At 49.3% G+C, this 14,707-nt stretch overlaps 1 protein-coding gene across 1 annotated transcript in view; it reads right to left on the bottom strand.

The window, feature by feature from the left end:
* Nucleotides 1-13,119, bottom strand: part of LOC123079436 (uncharacterized) — a 36,233-nt gene extending 23,114 nt beyond the window's left edge. The window contains exon 1 of the mRNA XM_044502206.1: nt 13,030-13,119. Within this exon, the coding sequence (XP_044358141.1) occupies nt 13,030-13,119 (90 nt within the window). The remainder of the gene's footprint in view (nt 1-13,029) is intronic.
* Nucleotides 13,120-14,707: the final 1,588 nt, after the last annotated feature.

Below are 14,707 nucleotides of genomic sequence, written 5' to 3'. Positions count from 1 at the left end.
CTTGTCCTAAACGGTTACGTTGATGCAAGCTTTGACACTGATCCGGATGACTCTAAGTCACAAACCGGATACATATTTATATTGAATGGTGGAGCTGTCAGTTGGTGCAGTTCCAAGCAGAGCGTCGTGGCGGGATCTACGTGTGAAGCTGAGTACACAGCTGCTTCGGAAGTAGCAAATGAAGGAGTCTGGATGAAGGGGTCCATATCCAATATAGGTGTCATACCTAGTGCATCGGGTCCAATGAAAATCTTTTGTGGCAATACTGGAGCAATTGCCTTGGCGAAGGAATCCAGATTTCACAAGAGAACCAAACACATCAAGAGATTAAACTAGGTATGATGATACCTAAGGGAGTACTGGATTAAGGTGTCCTCGGACAGCCCGACTATTAACATGGGCCGGATTGATGGGCTATGAAGATACAAGACAAAAGACTTCTTCCCGTGTCTGGATGGGACTCTCCTTGGCGTGGATGGCAAGCTTGGCGTTCGGATATGTAGATTCCTCTCTCTGTAACCGACTTTGTACAATCCTAGTCCCCTCCGATGTCTATATAAACCGGAGGGTTTAGTCCATAGAGGCAATCATAATCATATAGGCTAGACTCCTTGGGTTTTAGCCATTACGATATCCTGGTAGATTAACTCTTGTAATACTCATATTCATCAAGATAAATCAAGCAGGAAGTAGGGTATTACCTCCAAAGAGAGGGCCCAAACCTGGGTAAACATTGTGTCCCCCGCCTCCTGTTACCATCGACCTTAGACGCACAGTTCGGGACCCCCTACCCGAGATCCGCCGGTTTTGACACCGGCATTGGTGCTTTTCATTGAGAGTTCCATTGTGTCGTCACCAAAAGGTTTTGATGGCTCAGTCGATCATCTACAACCATGCAGTTCAGGGGGAGGTTTTCCTCCCCGGACAAATCTTCGTATTCGGCGGCTTCGCACTGCGGGCCAACTCGTTTGGCCATATGGAGTAGATCGACAGCTACGCCCCTAGCCATCATGTTAGGTTTGGAAGCTTGAACTACGGGGCCGATATCCGCGGAGACTTGATCTTCGACGGATTCAAGCCCATGGCAGCCGCTCCCTGCCACCATGATGAACATGACCTAAATCTGACATCGGACCGTGCCCAGGAGATATCGCCCGTAACTGCTCTGGCCTTGGATCCGGAGAAGATCGCACCGTCCGAGGACAGGAAGCTCAACCCCGCCACGGAGGCCACAGACTCGTCGGTGTTAGAGCCACACACAGATCCAACCTCAAGCGGGGCCTATGTCACCGGAACCTCGGATTTGTCTCCGGCCATAGGTTCCAAACTGTGTGCACCCGCGCCCATCAAACCTGATCATGCGCCGATTGTTGAGTTCAGCTCCGCGGATATCTTCCAGCACTCACCTTTAGGCGACATGCTAAAATCATTAAAAGCCCTCTCCTTGTCAAGAGACTCTCAGCCGAACTATATCCGGTTTGGATTGGAGGCTGATGACGGAGAATTCCGTTTCCCACCCACCACCCACTGCATGGCCACTATCGAAGACTTAACTAACATGCTCGATTACGACTCTGAAGACATCGACGGTATGGACGACGATGCCGGAGAGGAGCAGGCACAAAAACCACCGCTTACAGGGCGCTGGACAGCCACCTCCTCGTATGACGTATACATGGTGGATTCACCTAAAGAGAACAACGATGACAATGAAAAGGATCCAGTCAAGAATAAGCCTCCTGAGATACAGCCAAAGCACCGACATGAGCGGTGCCGCTCTAAACCATGCCGTGGAAAAAGTAGCAATACCGACACAGGAGAAAATAACACCCCAGACGATGCCGAAGACAATGAAGACCCCGTTGAGCCAACCTACGAACAGGACAAATGGGAAGATGGGCGAGTTAGCCCTAATGAACATGCCATGAATGAAGACTCCAAGGACGGTAACTACCTTCCGCTTTCTGAGGACGAGGTGAGCCTCGGCGACGAAGACTTTATCGTACCTGAGCAGCCCTTCGATCAGTAGCGCTTTAAGCGCCGGCTAATAGCCACTGCAAGGATCCTGAAAAAGAAGTAGCAGCAGCTTCAAGCTAATCAAGATCTGCTCAACGATAGATGGACAAATGTCCTAGCAGCCGAAGAATATGGCCTCAGGCGCCCAACTAAAAGTTACCCGAAGTGCAAGTTGTTACCCCAATTCGATGACGAGGCACTGGAGCCCATCCTACCAGTGTGTAATGCGACTGACCGACCACCACGTGGCCGAGACAAAGCGGCAACCCAAACCGAACACCAGCCCGCACTACCTCGCCGTAAAAATAGACACAACAGCTCGATGATACACATATGACCCGAGGCATGACTTGGAAAACAGAGCAGGTCAGACCAGATCGATCTATGGATCGCAGGTGCGTGCCCCGATGCGCGACGATGGCCATCCGGCTGGACGTGACAAACACAACCACGCCCGGGCCGAGCACCGCAAACGAACTCCATCCGAACTACGTCACGACATGTCCCAACATAGAGGCGCCGCACACCCCCTTTTCTTCACTGATGAAGTAATGGAACACGAATTCCCGGAAGGGTTTAAACCCATGAATATAGAATCATATGATGGAACAACAGACCCCGCAATATGGATCGAAGATTTCCTCCTCCATATCCACTTGGGCCGCGGTGATGACCTCCACGCCATCAAATACCTCCCACTAAAACTAAAAGGACCAGCGCGGCACTGGCTGAACAACCTCCATGAGAACTCCATCGGCAGCTGGGAAGAATTGGAAGACACCTTCCGCGATAACTTCCAAGGTACATATGTTTGGCCTCCGAACGCCGATGACCTAAGTCACATCATCCAGCAGCCTGGGGAATCTGCCAGGAAACCACGGACTAGATTCTTAATCAAAAAGAACCAAATTGTCGACTGTGCGGACGCCGAAGCCCTCGCGGCCTTTAAACATAGCGTTCGAGATGAGTGGTTCGCCCGCCACCTTGGTCAAGAAAAACCAAGATCCATGGCTGCCCTTACCACTCCGATGACCCGTTTTGTGCGGGAGAAGACAACTGGCTTGCTCGTAGAAGCAACAACACAGATGATCCGGGCACCTCCGAAGTTCGAGATGGCAATGGCAAGCCACGACACAATAAACACAAGCGTCACAATAACAATGAAGGAACGCAAGACACAGCGGTCAATGCTGGATTCAGTGCTTCCAAACCCGGTCAGCGGAAAAAGCCATTCATGGCAAATAGAGACGGACCATCCAATTTAGACAAAATACTGGACCGGCCCTGCCAGATTCATGGCACCCCCGTTAAACCAGCCAATCATACCAACATGAGATATTGGGTTTTTAAACAAGTCGGCAAGCTTAATGCCGAACACAAGGTGAAGGGGCCGCCCAGTGACAGCGACGACGAAGAGACTCGCCAACCGAACACCGGGGGTCAGAAGAAATTCCCTCCCGAAGTAAAGACAGTAAACATGGTATACATGATGCACATCCCTATAGGGGACTGCAAGCGCGCGCTCAGGGACGTCTACGTGATGGAGCCAGCCGCCCCAAAGTTCAACCCATGGTCGTCCTGCCCAATCACCTTTAATCGCAGGGACCATCCAACCAGTATCCGTCAGGGCGGTTTAGCCGCACTGGTCCTCGACCCAATCATTGATGGATTTCATCTGACGCGAGTCCTCATGGACGGCGGCAGCAACCTAAACCTGCTCTACTAGGATACAGTGCGAAAAATGGGTATTGATCCCTTAAGGATCAAACCCACAAAAACTACCTTTAAAGGAGTCATACCAGGTGTAGAGGCCCGCTGTACGGGCTCAATCACACTGTAGGTGGTCTTCGGATCCCCGGACAACTTCGTAGTGAAGAGTTGGTCTTCGATATCGTCCCCTTCCTCACTGGCTATCATGCACTGCTCAGACGTAATGCTTTTGCTCGCTTTAATGCGGTCCCACATTACACCTATCTCCAACTTAAGATGCCTGGTCCACGTGACACCGTCACGATAAACGGACGTACGGAATGCTCCCTCCTTGCAGAGGAACATACTACGGCTACTGCGGCCGAAGTACAAAACGGCCTTATCAAGCCGCACATTTTTTCGGCCATCAAGCCGCCGGTCTCCATTAGACAGGACCAATCAATCTCGGAGCTGAATTAGCAGTTCGACCTCCGCCATCCGCCCCATATAGCCGCGAAGTCTGTCCCGCGCGCATAATTATACACTTAAACTACCCTGGTCACTGGCGGAGGCACAATGCGGACAGACCTATGATACTATCCGCACTCTCATAGCCTTTTTCTTTTTCTAACCATTTTTTTATCTTTTACCACAGATGACTATATTTGCTGAGAAGTCCTTTAACCAAGGCAAGGCAGTGCACACGTGCGACAGGAGGTCCAAAAGCTTTTTTGTAGACCGCGCTCTCTATTTCAATCCTGTAAAGTGCCCCTTTTTTCAGCTTTCAAGTCCGAACAGCTTTATAGCACACTTCGGCGTCACGAGTTTGGCCTTATATGCATCAGCTCCGAATCATGTCTTTGGTCAATAGTTGGGTTGCCCGGCTCCTGTGCTTACTACCTTACGTTCCGCTCTATCGGCTAGGGTAGTAAAGGGAGAACTACTGCGATTGTGTCCTGGTTCGTCCGGATGAGCACCTCAGTAGAGAAAGCCAAAAACTGACTGTCATGATGCGGCGAGAGCTGGTCAACCACTCGATGACTCACCAAAATCTTCGCGATTCCCTCCGTATTAAACGAAGGACCGTTCTTCTGGTCACGTATGCAAATGCACCGTATTCGGATAACCGCGTACATACCAGGGGCTATATCATAGCCCCTCCATCAAACTCCTATGGCTAAGTGAAAGTGTCAAAGCCCTATAGTCCGATTGCCTGGTTCACCGCATTGACACCTCCTTAATTGTAACGCCCCGGATCCGATGCGTCAGGTGTCTACCAGTTATTCGCCGTCGTTGCCATGTCGTTTGCTTGCGTGGTTGCATATTGTCATGTCATCATGTGCATCTCATTTTGCATACGTGTTCGTCTCATGCATCCGAGCATTTTCCCCGTTGTCCATTTTGCAATCCGACACTCCTATGTCATCCGGCTTCCCCTTCTTGTCTCTTTTCGTGAGTGGGTGTTAAACATTCTCGGAATGCTCGAGGTTTGACAAGTGTCCTTGGTATAGCACTGGTAGACCGCCTGTCAAGTTTCGTGCCATTTGGAGTCCGTTTGATACTCCAACGGTTAACCGGGTAACCGTAAAAGCCTCTTTTGTCTTGCAGCCAACACCCTTCCAAACTGGCTCAAAACCCATCCAAACCCCTTCCATGCTCTCGGTCGTTCGATCACGATCGTGTGGGCGAAAACCGCTCCTCATTTGGAGTCTCCTAGCTCCCTCTATCTATAAATTAGCCCCTCCCCCCGAAATTCGCGGATGATTCCACCCTAACTCTAGTCTCCTCCTTCCTCCCGCTGTCGGACACGTCCACCCCGCGCTCGGACATGTCCAGCCGCCGCCCCGTCGAATCCGCCGTCGCCACGTGTCAGTACCGCCGCCTCTCCACCGTGCATCACCGCCGGGCCCGCGGAGCCCATCTCCGGCCCGCTCCGGGCCACGGCGGGCCCGATCCGTCCGGTCAGCGCGCCCCGCGCCCTCCGCCCGCCGCCCGTCGCCGGCAAGCCTCCGTCCGGCACCGTCCCGAGCTCCCGCTCGTCGCCCGCGCTCTCCGCCTCCGGCGCCGCCGCCCCTCGGCCTCCTCGCCGACCCCGCCGCCGTCTCGCCTCCCACCGGCGCCCGCCGCGACGGCGCCCGCGCGCCACCGCCTCGCCTGCCCGCCGGTGACCCTCCGCCGCCCGAGCGCCGGAGCGCGCCGCCGCCCGGACCCGCCGTCGCCGGAGACCTGCGCCCCGCGCCTCCCCGGCCCGCGCCTCCCCGCGCGCCTCCCCGGCTCGTGCCTCCCGTGCCCGCCGCCCTTCGCCAGCACCCGCCGCTGCTGGCTGCCCCAGGCGCCGCCGTGCCTTCCCCGAGCGTCGCCCGGAGCCCGTTGGCCCCACGCGCCGCCGACCGCGCCCGCTGCCGGCCGGATCCGGCCTGATCCGGTCCAGGGCCACCTTCCCCGGCGCTTCCTCGACCTCGCCGGAGGCTCCCTCGGCTCCAACTCCGGCGAGCCGCCGCCTGCCTCGAAATCCGCGCCAGATCCAGATCCACGGAGGTTGACCCCGAATTTTGCCTGTCCCGAAATATTTTGCATTCTGGTGCCATGTTTGACATGCCATATCTCCATGCATACTGCTCCGTTTTGCATGCATAATATATCAAAATGTTCATTGTGGGATGCTCTACATTTCATTCCATTGTGCCATGCTTGTTTAAGTTCATATTGATGCCCAAATTATTGTTGCAAGAGAGCTATATGATGTTAATCTGCTGAAACTGTTATAACTTGCTGTTTTGTCATTTTCGTTGCATTTTGTGTGTGCATCCTATGAACTTGAGCCCTACATGTGTTTTGAACTGCATCATGCCATATTCACAGTGGTGCCATCCATGTATTTTTGTGATTCTGGTACTGAGTGCATCGAGCTCGTGAAGTAGGGTACTTGCTGTTGCTGTTTTGCTAGCCTGAATCTACTATATCATGATGCTATGTAAACCTGCTGCTACAAGTCATTCTATGCATAATCTGGAGATGTTCACTAAGGATGTTTTGTTATACATGTCATACTCTATCCGTTCATGCCCCTGGTTGCATGTATAGCATGCTGTAACTTGTTGTTATCTTGCTCCAAATTTGCTAAAAAATGTTGTTGTCAGCATGTTAACATTAAGTTCAGTTTTGCCATGAGCTTTGCTAGTGATCCATGTACCCTATGAACTTGATATGGCCATGTTTAGCTTCATAAACATGTATTATTACTATTGGTTGCCTTGCCATGCCATGTATTGCTCTGTGGTGAGTGGTTCAAGCTCACCAATATGCCTACTTATTGTTGTTCCTGCCATGTATGAATCTGTCACATCATTTGCCATGTTTACATGGGTGCCATCATATTTTCTGTGTCCTTTTGGCTCATGGTCAGCAAGGGACTTTTGTTATATGCTATTATTAGATTCATTCCATGCCTTTGTTTTCCATGATAAGTTCCTGTAGCATGTTGTTTGATAGCTCTAAACATTGCAACCTGATGTTATTTCTGCCAAGTCTGTAAACTGTTATTATTTGCAATCTTGCATGTCCTTTTGAGCATGTTCTAGTGTTTTCTGGAGATAGCTCAGTGTTCATGTTTTGTCATGCTTTACCTGTAATTCATGCCCATGCCTTTTTGTTCTTATTTTGGGGTGCTGTAGCTTATTGTTTTGATGCTTGCAAGATGCCTAGTTGCTGTTTTGGACAGCTTGTCCTTTAAACTTGTATAGAGTGTATGTGTTGAACCGTTGCTCCGTTTTGAGTGTGCTCTATATGAAACTTGCTTGATTTTGCATGTAGTTTTATATTATCATGTTGCATCCTTGTTTTGAGGTGTTTGCTTGATTTTGGTATGCATTTTGCATCAATGCCATGTTTAACTTGTTTTGCTCATATCTTCTAGGTCGTAGCTCCGAATCTAATGAACTTTATATGTAACTTGACTAGAATTTCGTGAAGATCATCTTGGTGCATCTTAACTTGCTGTTTAACAACTTGAACATAAGGTTTTTTTAGATCTGGACCAATTTCGACATTTGCATATGAGGACTTACCGGAATTGTTTTATGTTGTTTCCGGCCTCATTTAAACTTGCTTTGATGTGTTGGTCTTGTTTGCATCATCTCTTGCCATGAGTAGCCTCATTTAGTTTTGTCATGTATCATACTTGGTTGAGCATCATGCCTTGTTCTTGTGTGGTGTGTTTACCATGTTGTGTGCTTCTTCTCGATAGTTCCCGTTTCGTTGCGATCGTGAGGATTTGTTCGTCTACGCTTGGTTCGTCTTCGTGGCTTCATCTTCTTCATGAACTCATTCTTCTTCCTAGCGGGCTTTCAGGCAAGATGACCGCTACCCTGGATCTCACTACTATCATTGCTATGCTAGTTGCTCCGTTCTATCGCTATGCTGCGCTTCCTATTCACTTGTTCTTCAAGCCTCCCAAATTGCCATGAACCTCTAACCTTTGACACCCTTCCTAGCAAACCGTTATTTGGCTATGTTACTGCTTCTCAGCCCCTCTTATAGCGTTGTTAGTTGTAGGTGAAGTTGAAGATTGCTCCATGATGGACAAGATTGTGTTGGGATATCACAATATCTCTTATTTAATTAATGTATCTATATACTTGGTAAAGGGTGGAAGGCTCGGCCTTATGCCTGGTGTTTTGTTCCACACTTGCCGCCCTAGTTTCTGTCATATCGGTATTATGTACCTGGATTTTGCGTTCCTTACGCGGTTGCGTGATTTATGGGACCCCCTTGACAGTTCGCTTTGAATAAAACTCCTCTAGCAAGGCCCAACCTTGGTTTTACCATTTGCCTCACCACCACCTACTTTTCCCTTGGGAGTAGCTCTCTCGAGGGTCATCTTTATTCAGCCCCCCCGGGCCAATGCTTGTCTAAGTGTTGGTCCGAACTAGAGCCACTTGCAGCGCCACCTCGGGGAAACTTGAGGTCTGGTTTTAGTTGTACATAGTGTTCATCCGTTGTTGCCTTGAGAACGAGATATGTGCAGCTCCTATCGGGATTGTCGGCGCATCGGGCGGTCTTGCTGGACTTGTTTTACCATTGTCGAAATGTCTTGTAAACCGGGATTCCGAGACTGATCGGGTCTTCCTGGGAGAAGGAATATCCTTCGTTGATCGCGAGAGCTTATCATGGGCTAAGTTGGGACACCCCTGCAGGGTTATAAACTTTCGAGAGCCGTGCCCGCGGTTATGTGGCAGATGGGAATTTGTTAATATCCGGTTGTAGATAACTTGGCACCTGATCCGAATTAAAACGCATCAACCGCGTGTGTAGCCGTGATGGTCTCTTTTCGGCGGAGTCCGGGAAATGAACACGGTTTTTGTGTTATGATTGACGTAAGTAGGAGTTCAAGATCACCTCTTGATCATTACTAGCTTCACGACCGTTCCTTTGTTTCTCTTCTCGCTCTCATTTGCGTATGTTAGCCATCATATCATTCTTAGTCGCTGCTGCAACCTCACCACTTTACCCTTTCCTTTCGTATTAAGCTTTGCTAGTCTTGATACCCATGGTAATGGGATTGCTGAGTCCTCGTGGCTCACAGATTACTACAACAACAGTTGCAGGTACAGGTTATGCGATGATCTTGACGCGAGAGCGATGTTTACTTATTTTGGAGTTCTTCTTCTACTTCTTCTTCGATCAGGGGATAGGTTCCAGGTCGGCAGCCTAGGCTAGCAGGGTGGATGTCGTTTGAGTTTCTGTTTGTGTTTCATCCGTAGTCGGATGTTGATCTTATGTAAGATGATGTTGTGTTCGTGTGGCATTGTATGCCTTATGTATGTATCCCTATCTATTATGTAATGTTGATGTAATGATATCCACCTTGCAAAAGCGTCTTCAAGATGCGCTTCTATCCTTGGTGGGACCTTCCAGTTCCTTTAGGATAGGGTCGCATCTTGGGCGTGACAAGTTGGTATCAAAGCCTCGACCAAACCTAGGAGCCCCCTTGATTGATCGTGTAGTTTGGCCGTTGTTGAGTCTAGAAGAAAACTGATTTCTGAGTCTAGTTATATCGGAGAGTAGGAATTCTTTTTACTCCTCAGCCCGTTCGTCGCTCTTGTGAGGAATCTTGACGTAGGTGTTTTGAATTACTCGTCTTCCCCTTCAAATTTTCTTTAGGTTCACGCGGTTAGTTTTTCGGTCGTTGGTTCTCAGCTCTTTTCATCCGGTGCATTTGTCATCAAGGTGACTCGACCCTCTCCATTTTTGCAATATTCAATCCTCAGTTGTCTTGTTTTCCCACCCGCCCACCTTTTTCTTCTCGGAGCCGGAGTCTGTAATCGAGTATCCATCCTACTCGTGCGAAGTCTTTGCTTTCTTCCCTTAATGATTTCAAATGGTGTTTTCTCTTCAAGTTATTCGTCGATTCTCCCCTCCAGGTGCCTTTGTTTTTTGCGCCCTCCCAACCCTTTTTCTTCCCGGAGTTTTAGTCTATTTCGAGCATTAATTTCATTCGTGTGGAGCCTCTTCAGTCTTCCCTCAATTATTTCAACCGGTGAATTCTCGTCTCGTTCGTCATTCTTCATCTCTTTTTCTTTTCCAGTGGATTCAATTCCAATTTTTGGTAGTGATTATATTCTTTTCCTCGGCTCAAGTGTTTTCCCTGCTCATTCGCCTCTCGCCAGTTTATCCTTCCGGAGTGTTCAAGACATCTTAGGAGATTCGTCTGTATTCCAATTAATTCGAGGTTGTCACCTCATTCAAATATTTCCATTGTTTCGGTGCATCATCTATCTCGCCAACAATCCTTTCGAATGGTGTTTTTCTCTTCAGTGGGCCCTAACCCACAGGTCTTTTCCCAGGATCTTACCTAACTCTTCTAATTATTCCGGAGCTATTCCCAAATTCTTTTCAAAGTGTGACGTAAGAATGGATTCCATCAGTCACATGCCTTTCCAAGATCGTTTTCAAACTCTTTTCATTGTTGGCTCAACCTCTTCGCTTTTCATTCTCCCGGAGTATCTCAGTAATTTTGGTGGTGTTTCCATCGACATTTGAAGACCGAAGAAGAGTTTTTCCTCTAAATCTTGCCCGTTCTCTCGAAGTTTCGTGGTTCTAGCTTCATGTTACCCTCTCATATTATTCCGTTTGTCAGATATTCTTTCTTACCCATCCGGAGTATGTCAGGAGTTGTTTTTCCATTTCTTTTCACCGGAGGCCATCATTTTAGCTAACATTACCCAATTATCCCGGTGCTTCGTTCAAGTGTTCTTTAATCAGCTCATGATCTCTTTGATCTTTTACATCTAAATCCCCTCAAGCATATTTGCTCTTCTAATTCTTCTCGGTGATTCATTCTCTTCCATCAGTCATTTTCGAATTCTTACGGTGGTTCATTCAAGATTCCTTTTCCTTTATTTATCATATCAATTCATTCGTTCTTTCCAATCCTACCGGTGGTTCATGAAGACTTTCTCAAGTTTGCGCTATACCCCCCTTAATCCTTTTCAAGAAGGATAAGTAGTTTGCTAAATCCATTGCTTGTCATCAATTTAATTTGATTAAGGATAAGCAGACAATAAATCCTATTCTTATTTTCCTCAAAGTGATTAATCCTTTTTCTTCGGAGTTTGTTCTTAATGAATAAATTCTAGTTCCAAGTGTTTTCATCTTTTCTTTTCTGGAGTTCAAATTTCCTCGGTCATTTTGTCGGAACCTCCATCTAAATCATCGCAAGGCTTAACTTATTCTTTCATTCTTTATTCTATCTCATCATCCTTTTGTCACCGGAGTTCTTCATGGTGGTTCTTCATGATTTAATTCTTTCTTCAAGAGTTCATCAAGATTCTTGTTGGTGGAGTTCAAGTATCTTTCTTCTCGCGTCTCGAAGTGTAATTAATTCTCCGTATTCTTTTCAAGTGGAGTTTTGCATTTCTTCGTTCTTCTCAGCTATCCAATCATTTCCGTTTGTGGCCGGTTATCACCTTATGATCTTGAGATGTTACCTATAAGACCACAACAAGCTTATTCTTTTTGTTGTTGATTTTTCAACAACTCCGTTTAAACCTTCCTTTTAAAGATGCTTTCAATTTCTTTCGTGGCACAAGTTGTCATTTTCTTCTCCGTTCTTTTCATTCAACTCTGCCAATTCTTTCCGGAGGTTTTGTGTCATGTCTTCATCAAGTATCATTCCATCCTCTCAAGATCGTGTTCTATTCCTCCATGTTTCAGCCGGAGTGCTGCCTAAATCCTTTCAGTCTTATTCGTTTCTTATCTCGTTCTAACCGGAGTGGTTTCATAGTCTATCTGATTTAGTGAGCTTTCGATTCTCGTCATTCTCATCGTTCCTCTATTCTTCTCGAGTGCTCTCGATTCTTTGCTTCTTCTCTTGAGTTTTTGTTTCACCTCATCCCTTTTCCCTTCCGTCTCGGTCTTAAGATCTCGGGACGAGATCTCTTGTTAGCGGAGGAGTGTTGTAACGCCCCGGATCCGATGCGCCAGGTGTCTGCCAGTTATTCGCCGTCGTTGCCATGTTGTTTGCTCGCGTGGTTGCATATTGTCATGTCATCATGTGCATCTCATTTTGCATACGTGTTCGTCTCATGCATCCGAGCATTTTCCCCGTTGTCCATTTTGCAATCCGACACTCCTATGTCATCCGGCGTCCCCTTCTTGTCTCTTTTCGTGAGTGGGTGTTAAACATTCTCGGAATGGCCCGAGGTTTGCCAAGCGTCCTTGGTATAGCACCGGTAGACCGCCTATCAAGTTTCGTGCCATTTGGAGTCCGTTTGATACTCCAACGGTTAACCGGGTAATCGTAAAAGCCTCTTTTGTCTTGCAGCCGAACACCCTTCCAAACTGGCCCAAAACCCATCCAAACCCCTTTCATGCTCTCGGTCATTCGATCACGATCGTGTGGAAGAAAACCGCTCCTCATTTGGAGTCTCCTAGCTCCCTCTATCTATAAATTAGCCCCTCCCCCCGAAATTCGCGGATGATTCCACCCTAACCCTAGTCTCCTCCTTCCTCCCGCCGCCGGACACGTCCACCCCGCGCCCGGACATGTCCAGCCGCCGCCCCATCGAATCCGCCGTCGCCACGTGTCAGCACCGCCGCCTCTCCACCGTGCATCGCCGCCGGGCCCGCGGAGCCCATCTCTGACCCGCTCCGGGCCACGGCGGGCCCGATCCGTCCGGTCAGCGCGCCCCGCGCCCTCCGCCCGCCGCCCGTCGCTGGCGAGCCTCCGATCGGCGCCGCCCCAAGCGCCCGCTCGTTGCCCGCGCTCTCCGCCTCCGGCGCCGCCGCCCCTCGGCCTCCGCGCCGACCCCGCCGCCGTCTCGCCTCCCGCCGGCGCTCGCCGCCACGGCGCCTGCGCGCCGCCGCCTCGCCGACCTTGCCGCCATCTCGCCTCCCGCCGGCGCCCGCCGCCATGGTGCCCGCGCGCCGCTGCCTTGCCTGCCCGCCGGCGACCCTCCGCCGCCCGAGCACCGGAGCGCGCCGCCGCCCAGTCCCGCCGTCGCCGGAGACCGGCGCCCCGCGCCTCCCCGGCCAGCGCCTCCCCGCGCGCCTCCCCGGCCCGTGCCTCCCGTGCCCGCCGCCCTTCGCCGGCACCTGCCGCTGCCGGCTGCCCCAGGCGCCGCCGTGCCTTCCCCGAGCGTCGCCCGGAGCCCGCCGGCCCCACGCGCCGCCGACCGCGCCCGCCGCCGGCCGGATCCGGCCGGATCCGGTCCGGGGCCACCTTCCCCGGCGCTTCCTCGACCTCGCCGGAGGCTTCCTCGGCTCCAACTCCGGCGAGCCGCCGCCTGCCTTGAAATCCGCACCAGATCCAGATCCACGGAGGTTGACCCCGAATTTTGCCTGTCCCGAAATATTTTGCATTCTGGTGCCATGTTTGACATGCCATATCTCCATGCATACTGCTCCGTTTTGCATGCATAATATATCAAAATGTTCATTGTGGGATGCTCTACATTTCATTCCATTGTGCCATGCTTGTTTGAGTCCATCTTGATGCCCAAATTATTGTTGCAAGAGAGCTATATGATGTTAATCTGCTGAAACTGTTATAACTTGCTGTTTTGTCATTTTCGTTGCATTTTGTGTGTGCATCCTATGAACTTGAGCCCTACATGTGTTTTGAACTGCATCATGCCATATTCACAGTGGTGCCATCCATGTATTTTTGTGATTCTGGTACTGAGTGCATCGAGCTCGTGAAGTAGGGTACTTGCTGTTGCTGTTTTGCTACCCTGAATCTACTATATCATGATGCTATGTAAACCTGCTGCTACAAGTCATTCTATGCATAATCTGGAGATGTTCACTAAGGATGTTTTGTTATACATGTCATGCTCTATCCATTCATGCCCCTGGTTGCATGTATAGCATGCTGTAACTTGTTGTTATCTTGCTCCAAATTTGCTAAATAATGTTGTTGTCAGCCTGTTAACATTAAGTTCAGTTTTGCCATGAGCTTTGCTAGTGATCCATGTACCCTATGAACTTGATATGGCCATGTTTAGCTTCATAAACATGTATTATTACTGTTGGTTGCCTTGCCATGCCATGTATTGCTCTGTGGTGAGTGGTTCAAGCTCACCAACATGCCTACTTATTGTTGTTCCTGCCATGTATTAATCTGTCACATCATTTGCCATGTTTACATGGGTGCCATCATATTTTCTGTGTCCTTTTGGCTCATGGTCAGTAAGGGACTTTTGTTATATGCTATTAGTAGATTCATTCCATGCCTTTGTTTTCCATGATAAGTTCCTGTAGCATGTTGTTTGATAGCTCTAAACATTGCAACCTGATGTTATTTCTGCCAAGTCTGTAAACTGTTATTATTTGCAATCTTGCCATGTCCTTTTGAGCATGTTCTAGTATTTTCTGAAGATAGCTCAGTGTTCATGTTTTGTCATGCTTTACCTATACTTCATGCCCATGCCTTTTTGTTCTTATGTTGGGGTGCTGTAGCTTATTGTTTTGATGCTTGCAAGATGCCTAGTTGCTGTTTTGG

The sequence above is a fragment of the Triticum aestivum genome, chromosome 1B (assembly GCF_018294505.1).
Source record: "Triticum aestivum cultivar Chinese Spring chromosome 1B, IWGSC CS RefSeq v2.1, whole genome shotgun sequence".
In the NCBI taxonomy this organism is placed as follows: Eukaryota; Viridiplantae; Streptophyta; class Magnoliopsida; order Poales; family Poaceae; genus Triticum; species Triticum aestivum.
This window is presented reverse-complemented; position numbering and strand designations above follow the sequence as displayed.